The sequence below is a fragment of the Populus trichocarpa genome, chromosome 3 (genome assembly GCF_000002775.5).
Source record: "Populus trichocarpa isolate Nisqually-1 chromosome 3, P.trichocarpa_v4.1, whole genome shotgun sequence".
NCBI classification, from domain to species: Eukaryota; Viridiplantae; Streptophyta; class Magnoliopsida; order Malpighiales; family Salicaceae; genus Populus; species Populus trichocarpa.
This window is the reverse complement of record NC_037287.2, coordinates 15,234,032-15,258,724: the sequence shown is the minus strand read 5'-3', so window position 1 is coordinate 15,258,724 and position 24,693 is coordinate 15,234,032. Positions and strand designations below refer to the sequence as shown.

The 24,693-nt window shown below is 31.9% G+C and overlaps 3 protein-coding genes across 3 annotated transcripts; all 3 read left to right on the top strand.

Annotated features, from left to right (window-relative positions):
- Positions 1–2,872: 2,872 nt before the first annotated feature.
- Positions 2,873–4,507, top strand: LOC7497815 ((S)-8-oxocitronellyl enol synthase CYC2). Its single transcript, XM_002304497.4, has 2 exons — positions 2,873–3,018; positions 3,102–4,507. Exons 1-2 carry the CDS (start codon positions 2,977–2,979, stop codon positions 4,227–4,229), a joined length of 1,170 nt encoding a protein of 389 aa, XP_002304533.1. The 5' UTR covers positions 2,873–2,976; the 3' UTR covers positions 4,230–4,507.
- A 2,780-nt stretch (positions 4,508–7,287) lies between these two features.
- On the top strand, positions 7,288–8,174 carry LOC7458211 (disease resistance response protein 206). Its single transcript, XM_002304496.4, has one exon. It carries the CDS (start codon positions 7,380–7,382, stop codon positions 7,938–7,940), a length of 561 nt encoding a protein of 186 aa, XP_002304532.1. The 5' UTR covers positions 7,288–7,379; the 3' UTR covers positions 7,941–8,174.
- A 1,811-nt stretch (positions 8,175–9,985) lies between these two features.
- Positions 9,986–15,781, top strand: LOC7458210 (protein PAM71, chloroplastic). Its single transcript, XM_024596945.2, has 12 exons — positions 9,986–10,248; positions 10,404–10,488; positions 10,746–11,012; positions 11,171–11,224; positions 11,668–11,729; positions 12,565–12,633; positions 13,098–13,149; positions 13,302–13,376; positions 13,478–13,607; positions 14,285–14,355; positions 14,728–14,775; positions 15,594–15,781. Exons 1-12 carry the CDS (start codon positions 10,079–10,081, stop codon positions 15,663–15,665), a joined length of 1,155 nt encoding a protein of 384 aa, XP_024452713.2. The 5' UTR covers positions 9,986–10,078; the 3' UTR covers positions 15,666–15,781.
- The last annotated feature ends 8,912 nt before the right edge of the window (positions 15,782–24,693 follow it).

The window sequence follows — 24,693 nt, the reverse complement described above, 5'->3', positions numbered from 1 at the left end:
AGGAATAAATAAAATTCATATCCATCTGATATTTTTATTTAGATCTTGACGTATCTAAAGGAATAGGAATGCCTATGAAGCTCAACATGACATTAACACTATGCCTATGAAGCTCAACATGACATTAACAATAGTAAAAAATTGAAGATGCTCGTACCGACTCATCACAAAAATGCATGAATAATCTCAAACATACATATGTTATTTTGATGTATTTTTAAGTGAAAAAAATACAATCATGTCATTTTTCATTTAAATATTGATTAATAACATATGATATATATGATGATGTTTTCTATCCATCAACTTCCATGTCAAATAAATACCATGGTTAATGAAAAAAAAAGGTGTAGGGAAAGGATGAACAAATTTAATACTTTTTTTGTACAACTTTAAATATTTAGGAATTGTTTGAAAATTTTTAGTTAGATTAATTAGGATTTCTTTTGTATTAGATAAAAAAAAATGTTACAGACAGTTTTAAATTTGATAATAGAGTTTAGGAGTTAAGTTATATAAGATATATTCAAACTGAAATAAATATAAATAGTTATATAAGATATAGAAATTGCAGGTCCCACGTTGTTTTTCTCTTTTGTACGAGATGCATATGCCCGTGATTCATGCATGTGAGAAAAATTGGAAAAGGCCAGGAAAAATGATTAAATATACCTTTTTTATTCTATCCACAAATCCTAGCACCAATGATGATAATAACTTGGTGTCAAATGCCAAAATATGTTGGGTTCAATTATCACTTCTAAACAAGTCACCTCAATATCTTTTGTAGATTAGTCGGCATGGAGTTTTTTCACTGAAAATAATTAGATATTTTTTTTTTCTTCTTATTATTATATATATATATATATATATATATATATAAAGGATAGATATATATTTTTATTATTGTAAAAGAATTATATCAATTCAATAGTTTTTTTTTTTTTTAGGTTTTATCCTCCAACATTTATTTTTTGTTTTCTTCTCATTCAATGAGGTTTTTCAGTTTTTTTTTTTTAAATAACATGGGTGGACTCAGTTTTTTTATCTTTGTAAAATTCAGCTTTTTTAAAAGGAATTTTTTTAATTAAATTAATTTATTTCATCCTTCAACATTCAATTGGTTAAGTGTTGAGCTTCTAAGTTGAGACTAAAATTAAAATTTAATGAATTTCAAGTTTGAGAGATTAATTCAGGTTTTAACGGTTCACCCGGGTCTGCTTGATTTTTTTCTTTTTTTAAGTTTATTTTTTTCAATTTTATCCTACATTATTTTGTTGTTGTTTTTATTCACTTTCTATGGGATCTCTCAATTGTTTTGAAAATAACACAGGTTGCCTCAAGTTTTTTCTGGCCTTTGTTGAATTTAGTTTTTTAAAAGGAATTTTGTTTTTTAATTAAATTAAATTAATTAATTAAGTATGAGTATGAGTATGAGATGTTTGCTTCATGGTGTTTTGTTTTATTTGCTTTTTGGGTTGCTGCTCTAATATTACGTGCAATCTCTTTTACTTGCCTACATCTTAGATTTTTCTTGTTTGTTTTAAAATGCTAGTATCGCATTAACATTCTTTTTTAAAATTTGCAAAAAAAATGATAATAATTCAACCCGTGATGTAGCGCAGACCATCTAGCTAATACTAAAACCTAAAAGAAGTAGGGTTGATCCAATTGATTCATTATTCATATGAACAGTGAACTTGTAGATTTATTTTTTAAAAAACTTTTTTTCTTTCAATCAAACCCTTCTATAGCGTAATTATAATATTATCATATTTATTAATATATTTTTATTCCACCATATACAAAATATTATGATTTTGTTTAAATGTTTTATTTTAAAATTGATTTTAAGACTACAATGGGTTTTTGTTTAGGAAAGAATACTTGTAATTTACAAAATGTTCCGAAATTTGCAAGTATTTGTTTTTTTATATATTATTAAATAAAAATAATTTTAAAAAGCATAAAATCAAATTAATTTTTTTTAATTTAATCTGTTGAATTTTATTTAATAATATTATCAAAAGATTCTTCACAACTTAGATATTTTTTATGTTTTTTAAAAAATGTTCTAACCTCTCAGCAGGAAGCAACCAAGTTGCTTTCAATGGCCTATCCACTTGCAACTTGCAAAGATCACAATTATGCACGTACACATGGCTTATTTAGCATTGTGGTTGAATTATTATTTTATTTTTTTTGTTTTAAATTAATTTTATTCTAATATTTGTAAATTATTTTAATATACTATTATCAAAAATAAATTTTAAAAAATAAAAACTATATATTATAAGAAAAGAATTAAGACAAAACGCAGAAGAGATATTTTCTTTTCCGTTTCAATAATTGATGTATGAGATTTTTGTACATATCAACCAATAATCTATTTCTTTATATTCTTCTTTTGAAATTCTTTTGTTAAAGCCTATAAAATTGTTTGCCTCTTAATTTTTTTTTACTTCGTTTATTCGTAAGTGTTAATATTTGATTTATCTTGTGGAAGCCGTCTCTGATATTAAAGTGTTTGAGAATACAGTAATAATTATTTTTTAAAATGTTTTTTTTATAAATATATAAAAATAATATTTTTTTTATTTTTTAAAAATTATTTTTAATATTTATACATCAAAACAATTCAAAATTTTAAAAAAAATAAACATTTATTCGATCCCTGTTTAGAATATAATACCAAAAGAGGTGGCTTAGCTGCATTCTATAATATCCTACTTGAATGTTTGTTTCTTGTTTTATTTCCGCATTTTTGTACCGTCACGTTAAATCCAAATTTTTAGGGTTTTTTTTTTTTTTTTTAAATAGGAGTTTATACTTTATACATGGTAATAAATATTCAAAATATCTTTGGCGGGGGCCGCGGTCTCTCGCGCTACCACTGATTCGTCTATTTAGTGGTTTATTTATGGAGACCATCATCGTTTCCTTTCTCATCCAAATCCGATAAAACAAAAACAAAAAATGAGCTGGTGCTGGTGGTCTGGTGCAACTGACGCTGCCAAGGTAAGAATTATACACCCATACATATACATTTATTTTTATCAATGAAGTTTATATCATTCAAAATATTTTTATTCAATCTGCAGAAAGAAGATGAAGCAACACGAGGCTGCCAAAGCGTAGCCTTGATTATAGGAGTTACCGGGATTGTCGGCAACAGTTTGGCGGAGATCCTCCCACTCTCCGACACACCTGGTGGCCCATGGAAAGTCCACGGCGTGGCTCGTCGTTCCCGGCCCAACTGGAACCAGGATCACCCAGTGGAGTACATTCAGTGCGACATTGCTGATACAGCCCAGACCCAATCCAAGCTTTCTAAACTCACTGATGTGACCCACATCTTCTATGTTACCTGGGCCAGCAAAGACACGGAGGTCGAGAACTGTGAGATTAACGGCCTCATGTTCCGTAACGTTCTCCAGGCTGTGATACCTAATGCTCCCAATCTTCGTCATGTCTGCCTCCAAACCGGAGGGAAGCACTATCTTGGTCCTTTTGAGTTGTTAGGCAAGATTGAAGCTCATGATCCACCTTTCACGGAAGACTTGCCCAGACTAAATGATTTTCCCAATTTTTATTACACGTTGGAAGATGTTATGTACGAGGAAGTGGCAAAGAAAGAAGGAGTGACTTGGTCTGTTCACCGGCCTGATGTTATCTTTGGGTTTTCGCCTCATAGCTTGATGAACATGATTGTGACTATTTCTGTTTACGCTGCAATATGCAAGCACGAGGGAGCTCCGCTAATCTTTCCTGGAACGAAAGAGGCGTGGAATAGTTATGCAATTGCTTCAGACGCGAATTTGATCGCAGAGCATGAAATTTGGGCGTGTGTGGAGCCTAAAGCAAAAAATGAAGCTTTTAATATTCACAACGGAGATATATTCAAATGGAAGCATCTGTGGACGGTTTTAGCGCAAGAGTTTGGGATTGAAAAGTATGGATTTGTGGAAGGGGAGAGTAGTGTAACTTTTGCGGAGAAGATGAAAGACAAGGGACCAGTGTGGGAGGAAATTGTGAAGAAGAATCAGCTACTGGCTAACAAGCTGGAACAAGTTGGGGGATGGTGGTTTGGAGATTTGATGTTCAGTGGACCGGGTTGTGTCACGAGTATGAACAAGGCTAAGGAACATGGATTTTTGGGATTTCGGAATTCCAAGAAATCATTTGTTTCTTGGATACACAAGATGAGAGCTTATAAGGTTGTGCCTTGAGCTGGGCGGATTCGGGTTTCGTGAGTATTACTATAATAATCTTTGTTTTCAAAATAAATATCGGAGTTTACGCTTCACGTATTATAACTTGTGGAGGCTGTTCCTTGTCTTAGACTTGGTTTGCTCCTTGCTTTCCTGGCTTGCTATAGCTGTTTACTTCTCTCCCCTTAATTTCCTTCTAAACCAGCTCTTGAAGGCGTTTATCTAGTATAAATTATCGATTATATGCAATTTAAGCCTTTCATAAGTTTCACAATAAACTCTTGAGATTGATTGAAGCATGGTGTTCCAGAGAAGGGGTTGTAACTGTATCTCAGTGATTTTACCTCAAGAAAATTGCATTTGCTGCTGGTCTGTTTCTGTTTCCTTGCAAAAACTATTAATTGCTTCATCTGATCATTTCTAATAATGCGGCGGTAGCAACCATGTAAGAGACAGAGCAGCATTTCATACTTGGCGTTGAACAAATCTAATTTGCGGGAACATCGATCTACCGTTGCTTCCTTATTGACTGCTAATTGACAGGCTTGATTGGCAAAGTATATCATCCTACATCTGCTGCCTTTCGCTGCAATCTGCTAATAGTTGTTTACAAATCAACGACATAACATGCCGTATGTAGTCACTTGAATTAAAAACAACCAAGTTAACATTTAATATTAATGTTAGATAATAATATAAATTATATTTTGAGGTTTTATATCTAAAATTTAAGTTTTTTAATTGAGATTGTTTTTTAATATAATATTAGAGTTTTGATAACTAAATAATCACAAATTTCAATTTCACGAACCTCATTTTCTCTTCTAATTAAAATTTAATTAACAGCATAAGGTAGTATAGGTATGTACAAGTTTCAAGTTTAAAAAGTTTTTATTTGGAGTATGTTAAAAAAATAATATAAATTATATCTTGAGATTTAAACTTCTGGGTTGAATTAATTTTTTAACACCAAAATAATTTTGTTGGGCCAAGCCGGTGCTTCTACTATTGCATATACACCAAATATGTATATGCAATGGTTAATATTAATGTATTTGTTTATAAAATTGAGAAAAAACTATTGAAATCAATATATGAATACTGATATGTTTATTGTGTATGTTATCTTTTTTGGATTTTTTTATAGATATCATTAATTGTTACCTCATATATGATACTGATATTATTTTTCTGGTTTAATGAATTTTAATATTAAGTGGACTTCTGTATAAGTTAAAAGATAATGTGTAAATTATTTTAGTAAAAGTGAACAAGCCCATAATACTATGTGGGATATTAATTTGATATAAAAAAATACTACATTTTACACGTGTAAATTACCGTTGAAGCAGTGAAAATTACTCAAGAAGTTCGGAGCATTACATAATGGAACAAAGAACATATAAAAGTTGTTGAAATGGTAGTGTTTTAGGCGTGTGCATAGAAGCATCTCCGCCATACTTGCCACGCATAGGTGGTGTTTCGGTGTCGAAATCAAGCTAGACAAGTGGCGGTGGATGTGGTTAGGTTGGATGATGCTTCTCGGCTGGTATGTGCTATAAGAAACATCTCGATGCCGGCGATGTTTAGTTCAGCCTTTCCCCTCCCTTTTTGTTGTTAGGATTCTGGTGCTTCAGTTGATGTTTCAATGCTAGGGTATGGTAGTGTATTTATAGCATACAACCTAGGTTGGTTTTAAGGTTTCCTCTTTTATTTTTATTTTAACAAGTGGGTCGAACAGACCCAGGCTTAGTGCTCATGTGCTACCTAGGCCCTCATTCTTTTTCCTTTTTTTTTTTTGTTCTATTTTTTTTTTTCCTTGAGGTGAAATTGGGTGATGAACTGATGATAGCTATCATATTTGGAGCAGCAGAGACAGACTGTGCACTTGCAAGGACCATTGAGTTGCTCTTGATTATCGGAATGGTAAAAAAAAATAAAAAAATTTTTGTTGCATTTGGTCAAGGTTGGAGATTCATAAACTGGTAGGTGAATCCCACATCAATCTCTTACATTGAGAGTCCAGCTTTTGTCATTCATCGGAGAGAATAGCATAGTATTCTTCATGGACATCTGATAAAAAAACTTGGAAAAAATGCAGAGATTATAGTGGCCTCTGTACGAGGATGACAGAATGTGGCAAACAGAGCTCTACTTCAATGGCTGTCTCCCCAGTTTCTTCCTTGTTCTTTTTTCTGTGGGGGATTCACATTCAGCAGGTCTGCTGCGATTTTGCTTACCCCTCCAACAAAAGGGTATTGAATTTGATAGTAATGGAATAGAAATTAGATTGCAGTTTACCAAAGGGGCGGAGCCAGGGAGCGGCTAGCAGGGGCCCGGTCCCTGCAAGGAATTTTTTTTTCAGCCCCTCCCTTAATAATATTTATAATTTTAATTTAAGTAGTAAAGCAATTAAAATCTTGCCCCTCTTAATTTTATTTTCTACTTCCGCCACAAATGGCCACCCTTTACCACCTCTCATCAACTTAATGGGTATTTTAACATTGTTGGTGCTGATTGTGGGTGGATACGAAGTTTATTTTAACTTGTGGGTGTTTGGTAGTAATGGAGTTTGGACTTGTTGATTGGATTACAAGAAAGTCGTCATAATTATATGATAAAAGCATATAGTTAGCTTGCTAAACAAAATTAAGCAAAGAGACGAGCTGAACATACAGATACAAACAACAATGGAAACAATATACTACAGAGCTAGAATTCTGTGTTGATTGACTACACTGGTTCTAGGAATCGATTGGGCAGAAGGGAGCTATTGAATAATCAATCAAAACATATGCAGTGCTACATTGAATGGGTAAATCCAGCTCTCTTATTGGAGGTACGGACTTTATACTTCATTTGTTGGAATCTTCAATTACAATAAGCACAAAAAATATGGCAACGATATTCGATCGACAACCACTTACATTCTTAACTTTCACTTGCAGTGCCACGATCATAATGTCCAACTTCGCAACAGACAACTTCACAAGTTTGTCTATTATATATGATTACAGCAACTAGATATATTTTTTAATTTTCAAGACATGTGGACTGCCACTCATTCTCCATTTTCTAATGTGAAATCTCAGTCATAAATTAGGTGAGTAGAGCACAGCAATCTCATCACCTCAAAGCAGCATTACCACATTGATACACTCTACAACAATGGCAGCTACAAAACTCATTTTAGCTCTTCTCCTCTTCCTTCTAGTTTGTAGCTCCAGTATTGCCAGCAGCAAAAACAGCAGAAGACCCAAGCCATGTAGAAGGCTAGTGCTCTACTTCCATGACATTATATACAATGGAAAGAACGCAAAGAATGCAACATCAGCAATAGTGGGTTCACCAGCTTGGGGTAACAAGACCAATTTGGCTATACCAAATCGTTTTGGAGACGTGGTTATTTTTGATGACCCCATTACTCTAGACAGCGATCTTCGCTCCACCCCCATCGGACGAGCACAAGGGCTTTACTTGTATGACAAGAAAGAAATTTTAACTGCTTGGTTTGGTTTCTCTTTTGTTTTCAACTCAACACAGCTTAAGGGTACTATAAACTTTGCTGGGGCGGATGATATAATGAAGACTACTAGAGATCTTTCTGTTGTCGGCGGTACCGGTGATTTCTTCATGACTCGAGGGATAGCGACATTGATGACCGATGCATACGAGGATGATCGGTACTTCCGGCTTCGTGTTGATGTTCAATTATACGAATGCTTTTAGCGAAGGACTCTGTCGGTGGTTTTAATTTGGTTTTGTTGTGCTTTGCTTTGTGTGATGCAATTTTAATTTGTGATGGGTGTGCTTTTTTCAGCTAAGGTAAAAGAAGTGTTAATTGAGCCATGGCACGATTGACAATTTTATGGTTGTATTTGTATGTTTCTTTTCTTAATGTAATTGCATGATTAGTGTGTTTATTATTATGAATATATTATTAAATAGATATTCATCTCCCTATACTTTATTTATTTGTCTCTTAGAAATATATTTATATATAGATTTATTATTTATACGTCTTTTTGTTAGAGAATAATATAATTCATATCCTGAAACCTCACCTAACAACTTAAACTATTTGTTTAAGATAATTTTTTGACATGATATCAGAGTCTTGATGACCAAGCGGTTACGAGTTTAAATCTCACCATCCTCATTTATTTGATAAAAATTAAGCACAAGGTAATGTGGGCATGTGTAAGTTTCAAGCTCAAAAGGCTTTCACTTGAGGGGATGTGTTAGAGATTAATATAAATCATATCATGGGACTTGATTAAGCTTTTGGGTTGAATTGGTTCTTTGACACTTTTAGCCCATAAATAAAAGTTATTTTAAGGTGATGTGTAGAGAGATTTTTTGGCTTCTCATTATATTTTGTTTTCTCTCTTTATTTGCTCTCTAGTTCTTCCTTTTAATTTTATACTATTTTCCTTTTAATTTTAAATTACTTTATAAAGATATAATTTTTTTCTTCGTCTTTCTATTCTATATCATTTATAAATTTAAAATCTATTTTTATTCACAATAAGCATATATAATTACACGGCTCTGAAAGATAATTAACCTCTTGAAAGAGATAATAGAATTAAAAAAATTCTTTAGAAGAGGTTATGATTTTTAGTCTTGTGAACAAGATAAATTCTTTTTAATCAAATGTATATATATGAATAAAAAAATTACAATAATCCATATTTTTATGTGTCATCACTACACACTTTTGTTTATGTTTTACTATGATATTATTATGATGGTACATATTGTGTTTGCAAATTAAATATTTCTTTAAAAACTAAAAAGCATGAACCAAACATATTCCCAACTAATCATGGAAAAAAGGAAAGAAAATTTTTTATCCATCTATTTTAGGATTTAAACTAAGTCTGTGCTACACAGGCCAACTCAAATTTTTTCAACTTAAAAAAATATTAAAGAAAAGAAGGTATTGACTCAATTGTGTTTAATAGGTTTGATTAATTCAAATAATATATAAAAAAATGCAGTGATAATAAATAAACAAAAAATTGACAACATAAAAAAGCCAAAAAAAAGATAAATAAAGTTTTTTTTTTTGCAAGTTTAATATTTTTTTGTGTTTAAGGACAATATAGTATTTACATATCTTTTGAAATATTTTATTTTTAAAAGTAATATAGTTATCATACTGTACATTTAAGAAATAAAAAAAATCAAATTGCCCCGAATTAATCTATACTTTTGAAAATATCATTCTTCTCCTAACATCAACATCAAGCCCATTGTTTTTCATTTTAATGCAAAATAGTAATTATAGAATAGTAAATTGTGGCGGGTGCACAATTAATTCTCCATGGGTTTTAAGTTTTGTTGTAATTTTAGGCGAAACCTCAATATAATCCGCAAACAATGAACTTATTCTTAATTTAGTCAAAATATAAATTTTATTAATTAGATCTACAGAATATCATCCATTTGTCAATTGAATCTTACGCTCAAAATCTTCTCACTGAAAACTTCAAATTCTCGATTTAGATAGTTTGGGAACCCATAAGATTGTTTTTTTTTTTTTTTTTACTAATAGAAGGTTGCAGTTGAATTTGGAACTTGTATAAATTGAAAACCCTACTGAACTATTGCCTGAAAATGCCAATGTTGTTCTTCTATATATAAAACATGGGTTAAATATGGTCTTTTGAAAACTAGAGGACTAATTCATTACATTCTAATAAATATAGAAACCAAGTTATAATTCATTGTCATAACAAAAAAGGCCAGATTGTGTTGGCGCTATACAACACACATAACTTATCCATCATCTCGTAAAAACGGAGAGAACCAAAGGTCCACGGAAAAGCAGTTGGGTGAGTGACACTGTGACACAGAGAGAGATGCCAAGCTTAACGCTCTCAGAGAGCAGTTTGATGGCACATTCATTGCCCCCATGTCCTAAACCTCTTAAACCACAAACCCTTTGCTTCCTACCTTTGAATTCTTTCTCCAAGAAACACAACTCTTCTAAGTTTTCCTATGGAAACCACCCAAGTTCTATTTTCTCCAGGTAACTCTTCTTGAATTTGCAATCTCTTCTTTTTTCTATGTTTCTTTCGCTATTTAAGCTTCAAGGTTCTGCAACCAACACTGAATTCTGAAATGATGTGCTATACAGTTAGTGGTTGAATTTGCAAATTTCGATGACCAAAATCTATTGTGCAGGTTTTCAAGACAATGCTGCGTGAACTCATTTGAAGAGACATTTGGACTTGTTTTATCGAAGCATTCTAAGAATCGGGATGGCCTTGTAATGTTTCTAAAAACAATTCCTTGTATATAAACTTAGTGCGTGTATATTATACACCTTAAATGCAATTCAATTTTATTTTATTGGTATCATAATGCAATGCCATTTAGTGGTTTAGTTGAATGTGGGACGGTTTTATTTGAATTTTTTTTTTTTTTTTTTGGAAAGATTTTACCAATTTTGATATAAAAGTTCACTTTTTTGTTGTTTCTCTTCTCCTGTTTTGTATTTTCATGGGGATGCTCTGCTATGAACAGGGGCTTAGGGACCTTGGTTGCAAGAATTACCAAAACACCACAGGAACAGTTTCAGTTAAATCACTAGTGAAGAAAAAGTCATTAAGGGAGAATCATACGGTGGCCTCTGCACCATCAAATGGCGGTTTTCTGAAGATTTTGTTGATCTTTGGATATCTAACACTTCAAGGCTCTCGGCCAGCAGTTGCTGGAACAGATATCTCAACTGCATTGCAATCAATTCCTTATTTAGGGGACCTTGGTGATATTAGCACAGGTTTTGCTTCAGTTAGGAGAATCTCCCTGTATCTTTTATAAATGACATTTTGTTATGCCTAGAAGCTAGAAATTAGGTCTTACTGAAATTTCCACATCTGCTTAAGAGTCTTTCATATTTCCTTTCATCAGAACAACTAATATCATCAATGCAACTTTTTTGGTTGCAGGCATTCTTGCTTATATTTTTCTCTGAACTCGGGGATAAGACATTTTTTATTGCTGTAAGTAACTAAGATTTTCCAAGTGACACTTCATTATGTATGCAACATAAATTTGTCACTACTCTTTTCCAGTTGCAACCTAATGAATGATTTGAATCCTTTGTTTTCCCAAATGAGTATGCATGCTTGTGTATCTATTATATATTTGTTTGAAATCTGCATCTGTGAGTCTGTGGCTTGGCATGCAAGAGAGGTTAAGCCTGAAGGCTCTTTCAGCAACTTCCCTCCCAATCCTCCAAGCAATGTTAATTTTAAATCCCAAATGCCGTGCCAATGTTCTCCATAGTGTCTTTGCCAATTTACTATTGAAATTTAAATTAAAGAAAAGACGCATGATGATTGAAATAACCTCCAGTTTTGTGCTTCTATGCCAATATTAATAACAAGCACCTTGCTGAAGATAGAACAAAGCTCAAGATGTGGGTGTTTTATGTCCTGTGCAGGCACTTTTAGCAGCTAGGAATTCTGCTCCCATTGTTTTCACAGGAACATTTGGTGCACTTGCGTATGTTTTCTACTCAAGCATGGTGATTTAGATGTCCTTTGCATTTTGAACTTTGTGATAGTGAAATTTCTTGTGAATCTATGTTCTATATGATCTGATTCAGCTATTGATCTTTGTGTTGAGATAATCGGAGCGCTTCTTGATGTTGATTTGGGAAAGAGGCTTCCATGCATTAAAAAATGACAACATTAAACTATTAATTTTACTTGGAAGCCAGAATTCTTACATAGCTCTGATGTATTTCCAGATTAAGTAATCATCTGTAAGCAAACGATTGAGCTATTTGGTTGTGCTTCAACTCCAAAATTTATGATTCAAGTGCTTACTTTTGTTCATAAGGCCTTTTCCTCGGCTCTTCGAATTGATATCTTTATGCATTAATTTCACACCTTTGTGCTTCAAGCTCAAACTTTTACGCTCAAGGCCACACATTGTTGGTTCAAATCCATAACGTTTTGCTCCAAATCCATGGCTTTAGTCCTTTAACTATGACCTTTGGAATCCATATCTTCAGACTTCAACTTCATGCGGTGAAACCTTATACCCATGTTTTCAGATCGCAATTTTTTATATTTCAAGCTCACACCTTTGTACTTCGAAATTTGTATGCGGAGTCCATTCCTTCTTGCTTCAATTCCACACCTTTGTCATTCAAGTACAAAATGTTGAGCTGAAAACCATACCTTCTGAAGTCAGTACCTCAGACATGTATAGCTTATATTTTGAAGGACATGTTATCATTCATCTATTGCATAGTGTATTTGTCTCGTTTCTGTTAAAATGAAGATGGAAGTGAACTGTTATTTCTTACAGAAAATCCCATATGTCATGGCAGGGTGATGACTATCATATCTGTTGTTCTTGGAAGAACTTTCCACTATGTTGATGAAATCCTTCCATTCAGGTATTGCTATGAAACTTCTTTTACTTTTAGAATTCATTGACTTATGGTGAATGATGGAATGGATGTATTGAATATTAGTGCTATTAGATGCAGTAAATATTGAAATAGAGTGGATACGTTAAAAAAACAAAATGATGCTTGAACTTGTAAAAACTTGTTTGGTTTCTATTAGAAACCTGAAGAAGGTTGTGCACCATTTGTGCTAGTCCTTTTTCTATTTTCCCACAGGACATGGAATGATATTGGGTTTTCCTATTTGGTATATTTAACTTAATTCCCTCCGTTAGATCTTCGAGATTAACAATGTATTGCTTAGGCTAGGACATGAACTTGAGACCTAACTCCTGTTGGTTTGCAAAGAGTGCTACTAATGAGCTACCAGCCGATGGGTTTTCTGTACCTTATCTTTACTAGAACCTATATGTGAATTGTTGCTCTGATATAGTATATCGATTTGCATGCAGGTTGGGTGAGACTGATTTGCCTGTTGATGATATTGCTGCAGTTTGCCTTCTGGTAAACATTTGATCTTCACTTTTCATCCTAAAGCAAGAACTGAACTGCAAAGCTCAGACAGTCTGTTTGTCCACAATGACCCCAAAACACACGAGTCTTACAAACTCTTATTTTCATAAGACATATAATAAGCTAATTCAAGTAAATATCAGGTCTATTTTGGGGTTTCAACACTTATTGATGCCACATCAAGTGATGGTCTAAAGGCAGAAGATGAACAAAAGGAGGTGATCTTTTAATTTTAGTAAACTGCAATTAAAATTGAAGATTGATGCTCTTTCTCTATGTTATTCATTTAATCTCATGTTATGCCTATGCTTTAAACTAGGCTGAGTTAGCAGTTTCGGAGTTATCAGGAAATGGCACTGGGATTTTAGCTGCTGCTAACACCATTATCAGCACTTTCCTCTTGGTTTTTGTTGCGGAATGGGGTGACAAATCATTTTTCTCGACGGTTGGTGAGTTACTATGCCAAGAATTTATACTCATCAGACAGATTGTAACACTTGCTGGAAACAATTACCTGTAGGATTTGTTTCTCTCCCCTGCTTTGTGTGAGGCATCAAGAACTGTACTATTTAAGCAGATTTTTGGATATGCTTATCGATTTGACATGTTTCTTTGACTAGACTGTAGAGGTGGACTTAGTCTCAGGGCATCAAAGCTGGTCTGAGAATAACACGTACCCACAAAAATGAAAGGAAAAAAAAATCATTGTTTGCATTGACATTTGAGTATGGATGGCACTATTCACTTTGTAGATGAAAATCATCTCCTGGATTGTGTGTTTTCAGCCTAAGAGGCAATTACTTGGAGTAATGATAATGGCCTAATTTTTGTCTCTCAATAAAAAGCAGGCAGGCTATGTTTGTAATGTAGAATAAATGCTAAAATACCATGAATAACAAAGTTCATCTGCCGTGATCTGTTAGAGAAACAAGATTGGACAATTTTTTTTCCTCCTAGAGATTCAATATGCGTAGTGCTTTTCTTCTTGCCCAGGAAAACTGAGTTTGGAATATTTTATATTTGTATACCATCTGAATCCTCGATTTCCAGTATACAGAGTAAATAACTTGTCCCCATGTGATCCTGCGATCAGCTTTGCTAACAGAATTTTCATCTTCTCATGCAGCACTTGCAGCAGCTTCTTCACCTCTTGGTGTCATTGGTGGAGCCCTGGCTGGTCATGGTGTTGCAACTTTGGTAGCTATTACTATCTGAAAGAAATTTAAGCTTTACTTTGATACACCAATAATAACCTATTTCAAAATCATGATTGCCAAGTTCTCTGTAGAATATGAAAATTCTGCTTTCAAAATTTGAAGTTAATATTGCAGCAGAGTATCATTATTCCCATGTTCTCTGTAGGATATGGAAAATCTGCTTTTGAAATTCGAAGTTAATATTGCAGCGAGTGTATAATCATAAATTTCTTGAATGTTGAAACAAAGTCATGCACGCCAACTATATGTAACTGTTACAAAAAAAAAAATTTCTACCCCATCCAACTAATCTTTCTCTTTTCCTTTCACAAGCAACACCAGGCCTCATCTATCTACCTTTTCGTTTTTGCAGATTGCAGTTTTGGGAGGTTCTTTACTTGGGGCATTCTTATCAGAAAAGGTAGATTTGAAATTTCAACTTTAACTTTCGTTTATAAGCAAAGCAAATCCTTCTAAATATATTTTCCTTGTCTCTGCTACATGGAATTGCAAAAGTCCCAACTTAGTGCACCTTGCTTTTGTCTCTTCAACAATGGAAGTCACACATATTGTTTGACTTGTGTTGAGGATGGGAAATGATTTGTGCCTGCCATTGATCTGGTGGGGCCCACAAGTATGCCCCACTTGATCAACAGTGGGAATGAATTCATGTCACCTAGCACGATTCGTTGAGTGGCCCAGATTGTCCTCTTTTCTGCATATATTACCATCAAGATTTGTTTGAAACCTGTTGATGCAATCAGCATTCAATTCCTGATCAATCATAACTAATATTTGAAACTCAATGAGGCCAGTTAGTCCAACACGGAATCCAATCCAGTCAGTTTATCTTAATTGATAGAAGATGTGTAGTGCCATGAATGTTAGTGGAGCCATTTCCTACTAAATGGAATCCGGCCTGGAGGTCTGCATGAATTGTCTTGTCCAAGAATGTAAGGTCAGAAATATCATGGTATTTGTACCTTGAAAAGATCCCTAGGTTGGACCAGCATGTTAAGCAACCACATAAAGTTTATCACAGAAGACTATACTCCAGCTGGAATATCTTAGTAGCTAGTGGACCTATGTGCCTCTACTCTACTGAGGACTTCTTCCTTTCCTGCCATGATTTCTTGACGAGTGAAGCATGATTTCTAATAGGAATATAGTAACATGCAATGAGGAATTTTATCATCTTCATTTCATGCGCTAAGGAAACTTAGTCCATTTCTTGTACAGGCCATTGCTTACATTGGAGGAGTTCTTTTTCTTGTCTTTGCTGCTGTAACATTGGTTGAGATTGTGAGTTAAGAGTTAAAAATTACAATCATTTTCTTGTAGATGTAAAAAATACCAATTCATAAATTTCTTGTACATGTGAGCAAGAAGAATTTATAAGCACAGCGTAATCAATGTTTATTTTTTTATATTGAGCATCCCTTCTGGCTATGCATAATCCTATTTAGGGATATCTTATTATCACCCCTAGCGTATTACCTCATTCTCGATCTCATCCCAAAAGCTAAATACATGCGATTGATGGCTCTTTGCATGGACGAACAACGTTGTCTGATTTTTGAGAATTAGGCAGTACATTGGGGGGCCATGAGATTCCCTTTCCTTCTACATTATTATATATATATATCGGCCATTGACTTATCTTCTTGTTGGCTCCAAATTGACAAGTTAAATCAGCTCAGACATGCGTGGATTGTTGTTGTATTTGTTTGGATTTTCATGCTGCTTGAGAGCTCTTGCCATGGCTATGAAAATCCAGGTGGAGAAAAAAATTGTTCTTCTTTTTCGGAAAATTCTCCTTCTTAACTCTTTTGTTGATGTGGGGGCAACAATTTGTAAACATAGAAGGGTGGAGGAAAAGAGGCTGGAAACTTTGCCAGATGTGGCGCCCACCCACCCATGAAACCTTTGCTGGAGAATCAAATCAAAAGGTCAGGACTTGAAGAGATGACAGCTCCCCCGCCGCCGGCCTCCCCTCCCCATCCCGCCTTTTTTCCATTTCCCGCTTTTGCTTCGTGCACTTTGCTTGTCTGTCCCATGTCTTCCCACTTTCTTACTCCCTCAATCCCCATGGTTAATTAACTAATAGTACACCATTATCAAAAATAGATTCATTGTGTAAGACAAAAACTAGATAATTACCTGCGATGTCGCAGGATGTTTTTCATATTTTATTTCTATTTATTTTTCTTCAGTTAAAATATACATTGGACGAAATCTTACTATTTAAGTTATTTATAAAAAATATTTTTCATTAAACAGGTTATTATTTTCTTATTCACGCATTTTTATTTATTTTTACCAGAACATGTTAATAGCATGTTTCTTTAATTAAAAAAGAAAGGCAATTGAAATAATTTTTTCTAATTTTTGTATCTCTTCAATTTAAAATACATTTTTTTTATAACAAAAACATGTTTTTTATGTCAAAAGTATTGTTTTTTAAATAAATAAACTTTTCGTGATATAAAAAGCAAGTTTCAATAAAAAAAATAAACATATTAAAAATTACGTCTCGAAATGTGACAAACAAACCATTTTTTTATCTTTAAACTCAAGAATTGAAACATAAATAAAATAAAATTTAGAACCAAAACATAAAACTCCAAACTTAAGGGACCAGAAATGAGAAAACGAAGAATTTTTTAATGAAGATGAATTGTTTTGCGTGAATCTAAGAACAGCCCTGTTTTTTTTTTAATTATTTTTTATATTGTAAATTTAAATTCCACCTCATGAAATTGACCATTAATTTAATTCTGAAATTTATCAAACATTTTGAACTCTTAAGAATATGCAAAGATAAGAAATTACAAAGAAATAAAATATCACAAACAGGACATAAAATGATATGGTTAAAAAATAATAAAGTACATTGACCAAAATTTTAAAAAAATTATATTTTTCGTTGAATGGTATCATCCACGTTGCAATTGAGAGGATGCACAGTAATCAGCAATAAAATAGGATACCTTTTAGTTGTCCTTTACAATGGTATCGAAATGATTCTCCCCCGCCCCTTCCCGCGCGTTTCTTTGACTCGTTTTTTCCAAAGTTTGTTCTCACTGGAATATATCCCACATCGCCAGATTTTTCTCCAGTCTCCTTCCTTCAGCAATTATTGAAAAGATTTTATTCTTTTTTTTTTCTGCACTCAATCTAAATTTAATTGTTAAAGTGAGCATTGAAAATACTGCACAAAGGGGTGCCCCTTTTTTTATGTTTAATCCAACACTCTCCTCCGGCAAGTTTCTTTCTCCTTCTCTATTTTTATAATTCACTTAAAAGAAAATTCCATGCTAGCTCAAACTGAAGATTTGAACATCTTGCTTCTTGCTTCCAGAAAATCCTAAATTTATTGTAGATTGTACTAAAAGAAAATGGTTTTTTTTGTGTATAAATGATAATTTTATAATTTTTCAATTCTTGCACCGTTGTGTACTTTTCAAATTATATATTTACAATCTCTCAATTTTTTTCAAATTCAATTTTGATCCAAAAACTTTAATTTTTTATTTTTTAGTTCCTGTTTTGAGAGATAAAAAAGAAAAGGAACGGAATTGGATGATACATAGAGAAAGTCTTGATTGATGACGATTTCAATAATGAAAAACATTCATTTTAGTGTTAATGGCTTTCATTCAATGATTAGAGTCCCATCTAAATATTATTTGGTCCTCTTGTCGCTTGAAATGATAGATCTAGGCATGAGAATGTTTTTGGTTTCGGTTTGATTATGTGGTTTTTTATTAGTTTTTGAGTTATTTGACGTCATAAATAGATTTTTTCAAGATATATTGGTTATTTGGGGAAATTCTTGGGTCAAATGAATTTTTAGGTAAAAAAAGTCACCAAACTTTATTTTTCGGCTATCATAGTAGCTGCAATTTGAGGAGAGGTAAGCGATATGTTGCTTGCTTATTTTTTTTTTTCAAAAAAATTTAAGATGAATGATAGGTCATTCACCCATTAAAAACTTTTTTTTCTTAAAAAAAAAAAGATAGCCCAAGCGCGAGGGCATTTGTTGAAAGGCCAGCTCTCTTAGGCTTTTTTAAGCCTAGGTGCGTTAGGCTACCCGAGCCAAACCTATGTCTGGGCTCTCTTTTTTTTGGTTCATTGAATTTTTTTTTCCTTTTATTTTTGTCTATCAATTTCATCATTTAATGTTGGGTTTTTATTGGATTTTTTTTATTTTAACAAATTTTTATGATGTTTTTTAATGTAATAGAGTTGAATTTTACTTAGCTCACGGATAAGATTTCAAAGTTTTTTTATGATACTAGAAAGAATTCTTTTTATGTAGCCCAGTTTTTTTTTTTCTTTAATTCTATCAATCATTTTTTTAAGCAAGTCTTTTTTATTATTGTTTTATAAAATAAAATTCTAGTTCCAAGAAACAAAGTTATAAATATAAATTTTTTAATTTATTTAATTAAATAAATAGATCGACTTTTTAATTTATAATTACAATTTTTTTACTTATAAAACATATTGAAAAAACTCATATTTATTTTTCGTGTTGAGAATAAAATTTATCCAGTGAGGAAGCCCGTATCAGATAGCTAGAAGACACCACCATAACTATATATAAAAAAAAATGATAAAATCAACAAACCGACCCTCCACCTGCCAAGTGACTGCCACCTGGACGGTTAGACGGGCAGTCTTTAAGCAGATGCCCAACCCCAATGTGAGTGACCTTGAGAATCTGACACGGATAACCATGCAAATGCAATCAACAATAATAATTATAGTACCAGAGAGGCACAGAGTGTTACACGGGGCTTTTGTCTGTCACGTGAAAATGAATTTGGCACGTGCAGTGTAAGAAACCGAATATTTAAGGGCATATTCTCTGTAGAGCTATTTTGAAAAGTATAAGCACTGCAATCTCAAGTATATTTTTCATCAGAAAGCTTCGATGAAGGAGCATAATCGACCCTTCCCCACTAACCGTCCCTGCTGTGGCAACTTTAAAATGACGGGGCAAAAATGGTTTGGAAAGGGAGGGAAAATGACATTGTTATTTTAACTTTTATAATTATACATTGCTCATCAATATAGTATTTGTTTTTATGTTCGAAAAACATTTTCAAAAATTAATATTTTTTCAAAAAAATTATGTTTTTTTATCTTTTTGATGTGTTGATATTAAAAATAAATTTTAAAAAATAAAAAAAATATTATTTTGATATATTTCTAAGTAAAATACACTTAGAAAAATAATCGTTACCACAATCTCAAAAACTAATAGAATATATAATCAAGAAATTTATGGCGGATGAGAAGTAACCAATTATTAGTTATTTTCTTTGTCTAGTTTAAACAAACAAACAGATACAAATAAAAAAAGATAAATTATAAATAGAGATATTCTTATTATTTTTGATGGGTCATGAGTTTTATTTTTTTTTTCTAATTGTGCCGGTCTCTTTATTCAAGATGAAGTCAGTAAATAACTAATAGGATATTATTATTTTATTCAAGTTATCAAATTTTTCATATATAATATACCTATAAATATACTAATTTATAATTCTCGCTAAAGATTAATTGTTTATAAATCCCATATGACTGAATAAATGTATCCCATATATATTTATTTATTTACACTGCTTTGGGTATAATTAAAATGAACAAATTATTTCAAAACATATGAGTTGATTCAAGAATATTAACTTACTGTATTAGTTTGGGATAAGATTTCGCTAGGGTATCGAATTCTTTGACTTTATTTGTTTTGACAGTATAGTATAATACTTGGCATTTCAATTTACATGTTTTTTTTTTTAAAAAAAAAAAAATCTTAGCACCGCTGCTTTTTATGGACAAGCTTTTTCCTGTTTCTGGGTGATTAGCTCTCTGTTGTGCGCTTCGAGATTGCATGAATCTTATCTTTCTCGAGACAGAACTGGAGAAAAACGAAGTAGCTTTGAAGATATGATTGCCGAACCACGCTTTTTGCTCAGCAAGCACCACGTGCGCATGATCGGTTGCGTAACCTTTTTTTCTTTCTCCTCTCGCCCTACCAGAATACATGTATAGTGCATTCCAAAAACATTCAATCTAAACCCGTACACATTTATAGTAGTTAGTTATTGACTCTTTTACAGGTAACTTCATGCTACAGTTCAGGAAAAAAAAATTGAACGGGAAAAATATTTCTAGATCGCATGGAGTTATTTAATATTATTATAAAATCCAGGTTACATGTCCTGCTTGGATTTAAAAATTAAACAGTAAAAATTGTCATGATATATTTTATCAGTCTGTGTTTTGTAGAAAAACAAATAACGAATCAATATTAAATAATATTAAATTATGAAGTTGAAAAAAATAAAAGTGAGAGGAAAAAAAGGGAGTGGAAAGAAAATAAAAAAATGGTAAAAAGAGTGTAAAAAATGAACTTCTTTAACTATCCCTGTAAACATAAACAATAATGTTTTTTTTTTTTAGTTTAGAGTATAATTAGTCTTTGTTCCCGCACTTCGCCGTTGAGCTGCACTATTTTTTTAAACCAAAAACAACATGCAAGTACTTGAAATGGGTAAAAGAAAGATATGAAAAACTGTTTATGATAAATATGTAAAAACAATGCGCTAAGCCAACAAGTGACTTTCTATTAAACACGTGATCTAGATTATATGGTTGAAATAACCCGATTAAAAATAAAAAAATTATAAAGCTTTTAAGAAAATGTGTTGGCTTTTTAAACTCACGACTCCAGTCATTAAACTTGAAGTACCTAGTCTAAAAAAATCATGAAGTTCAATTATCAAAAAATATATTAAATGATGAAATAAAAAAAATATTATAATCATACAAAGGAATTTTTTTAAAAAATAGCAATTAAAAAATAAAAATAAAAATCACTATCACTAATACTATTAATAAGTAATTCAGAACTAAAAGGTCTGAATCTGAAATAACAATAACAATGAGCACCATGGTGGTGTATTCCTGGGGTAGAAGAGAGAAATGAAAAAAAAAAAAAGGATCATCGATGATACACAAGTTATATTTGGAGAACACGAATCGCCTATAATGGAAGAAGAGACGACAAGGAATAAACTGGGACGATGAAAGTCCATTTTTGATCGCTGAAAACCACCGCAAGAGCCGCCCAAAGTGTGCGGCGGCTCTAATGCGATGCAAATTTTTAAATATAAAATTATTATTTTAATGGTAAATTAAATCACTACCCTCAACAAAATTTCAATCTAACAAAAAAAAAAACCAAAGCTAAAAGACTCAAATACCCATGAAACAATGAATTCAATGTCATGCATTTGAGGGTATACGTGTAATTCCACCGCGCATGAAAAACAAAAATACTTAAATATCCCCACTTGAGACCACTTTTTTTTTTTTTACTTGTAGGGGTATTTTGATTATTTTACTTTTCATCGAAACATTAAATAGATGATTTGTAATAATTAACGTGCCTTATGAAAATACCAAAATAACCTTGGTCTAAAAACATATATATATATTTTTTATAGATATAACAAAATAATCAATATATTGTAGCGGTGAATAAAAAAGATAAGAAAAGCTATAAAGATTCCTCGTTATGTTTTAGTTGTTTTTTTAATGTTACAAGAAAGATGAAGTCATGTTTAGTATTCTATCACAGGACATTAATTTATCCGTTACATCAAATGAAGGGCTAACTTTGACTACCTCTTCAGTTGCAGATAACTTCAATTTCTAGCATTTGTTAAGAATTGAACACGTAATCTCCTGATATAAAAGTTAAAAAATCACCGGCGATGAGTTGGAAAGTCATCGGTAAAAATAAATCAACATCGAGTGACAGCGAGGATAGTTTTTCTATCCTTTAAAATGAAGTCTTCGTACACTTTTAGCGTGGTTGGACGCCATGTATTATAAAATATAGTATATGGAGAAGAAGCAAGGAAAAATCTATTTTTTTTCGCAATATTTCTTCTGTTTCTTTTGGTTTCCCGGAGGAGGCAACGGTTACGACCCACTGCCGACCTCTAACAGACAACCAAACTACAAATAAGTCCCCCAAGCGTGTAAATAACTGACACGGTGCTCGTAGCATACATAATATTATTTATTTTCAATTATCATTAACAACTGATTTAGGATTAAAAAACTAATATATGATTAGTAAAAGCAACGTGGTTGACTTCTGTGAATGTCGTCATCTCTGATAAAAAAAAGAGGAAAAGTTAATGACATGATGAACTATACCTTTTACATAATCCTTTTATCCATGATTAAAATAAATAAACCATGCATGTTTAATATTATTAATTTATACATAGATATGAGTCGTGAGAAAATATTTTATATTGATTAAAAAAAATACTTATATGTAAAATAAATTTATAACATATCGGTTCATGTTTTAAATAAAAAATAATATTTGTTTATGTATGTACATGCAAAAACATGTATGAATCCAAATAAGTCTTTAACGCATATCTTCCTAACAATTGGAAGCGAAGTTGATGGTTCATATGCATATTTTGAGACAATTTAACAAGTGTTTTCATGATTAATTATTTAGACTTGAGTAGAATAAGTACAGAGACAATGTGAATTTAAGTAAAAAAATTTAAAAAATATAATAAAACCCAAGCTGCACCGCAACCCCGAACAATTCTTTAAACGTGGATAGAATTAAAATACGAGGTTGAGATTTATTAAAGTGTATTTATATATATGTTATGAAAATAAAATATCCGATGTTAAATGAAAATAAAAAATGAAATACTTAAATTTAAGATGTAAATCAATAGCAAATTAGGGGTGATGCTAATTTACATACATAAATTCTGCGGGCATACATAATCGATCATTTTGAGTCAAATGATTCCTTGTTATATATTTTCCCAGTAAATATTATTTGTTATTTTTATATATGTGATTATTAAAGAACCTCGATTATTTAATTAAGTAAGACGGGCGAGATTGATACAGGAAACAGCACGAGTGATTCGTCAACTTATTTAATTTCTTTAGTTAGGTAACAAGTACATGCAAAGTTGTTTTGCATGTGATGGTTTTGAAAACTTAGAGGCTTAAATGAAATTATACATTTAGTTGTGAGACTTGCTTGTAGTTTTCCCGATAAAATAAAATAAAAGCCTGTCTCGTTGACGTGTCAGAGGAAGAAGTGTGGGGCCTATTTTTGAAGGTCTCGGCATCGTATCGCCATGCGCTACGTAACTTGACCGGCCTTGATTAGTTCCCCTAAAGATTTTTTTCTTTTTTCTGGTTCACCTTTCATTTCACAATGCTCGGATTGACTGTTAAACCCATAAAATGATAATTCTATAAAAATCAATTAAAATAATTTACACCCTAAATGTTATTTTTTTCCACCGATTATGGAATGTTTTAAGTCTATAAATAGGTTTCTAGAGATTTCTAAAATGTTTTTCTCCATGTTTTCTGGTAAAAAAAATAAGATTTTTTAGGTTAAAGATACGAAACACGATTTTTTAGGTTATAGAATATTAAAACTTGCTTTCGCGCTTATGATAAATTATTATTTAAAATATATATTAAAAAAATATAGAAAAAATAGAATTTTCATTAATAAGATAAATAATTTTTGAATAAAAAAATATTCTAGATCATTCACTTATTTTTAAAATTTATTGTGATCGGTATGATTTTGATTCGATAAAAAACATCACTCAAAAAAACCTATTTTTTTTTTTGTGTACGACTCTCAATATATTTATATTAAGTAAATGCATGCATTAAATCTTTACTTCATAATGTATTTTTTAAAATGTTGCAGAACATGCTGCCAATACTTGCTTATTCATTTTTGACATTGAAAGAAAATAAAATAACATGAACCGGTAGACTACTAGTTATTAACGGGACAACTTGGAATCATCTCTCATTTTCAAATTAAAGTGTATCAATACTTCCACGTCATTGCATCGTCAAGGTTAAAACTTGATTATTTTTAATAAAAGATGACATAGTTTCTCATCTTTTATCATTTTTTTAATATATAAAATTATCTGTAAACTATAAGAGAAACATTAGACAAATTATACTTAATTATTCATTAATATCAGATTAAATGTGACAAAAAAAAACGTCATAAATACCGAAAGAAGATGCGGGGAAAATACCTGCCTGCAACAATTAATATCCTTCAATACCAATCACTAAATTTATCTTTCCAAATAAATACGAGGTAGTTTCCTCTTCTTTTTATAAAAAACAAAGGGAAAATGATTAATTTTAGATGGCATTAAATGAGAGAAAAAAAAAACCTAAAATAAAATGACACGTGCGTTGTGTTCACTTTAACAGGTGCACC

What these genes read in the sequence shown, in the direction of transcription:
- LOC7497815 (XM_002304497.4), top strand. Translation starts at nt 2,977, where the DNA reads ATGAGCTGGTGCTGGTGGTCTGGTGCAACTGACGCTGCCAAG. An exon ending in GTGCAACTGACGCTGCCAAG is followed by an intron (nt 3,019 to 3,101) that starts GTAAGAATTATA and finishes TTCAATCTGCAG; the next exon opens with AAAGAAGATGAAGCAACACG.
- LOC7458211 (XM_002304496.4), top strand. Translation starts at nt 7,380, where the DNA reads ATGGCAGCTACAAAACTCATTTTAGCTCTTCTCCTCTTCCTTCTAGTT.
- LOC7458210 (XM_024596945.2), top strand. Translation starts at nt 10,079, where the DNA reads ATGCCAAGCTTAACGCTCTCAGAGAGCAGTTTGATGGCACATTCATTG. An exon ending in ATAAGACATTTTTTATTGCT is followed by an intron (nt 11,225 to 11,667) that starts GTAAGTAACTAA and finishes TGTCCTGTGCAG; the next exon opens with GCACTTTTAGCAGCTAGGAA. An exon ending in CAGAAGATGAACAAAAGGAG is followed by an intron (nt 13,377 to 13,477) that starts GTGATCTTTTAA and finishes GCTTTAAACTAG; the next exon opens with GCTGAGTTAGCAGTTTCGGA.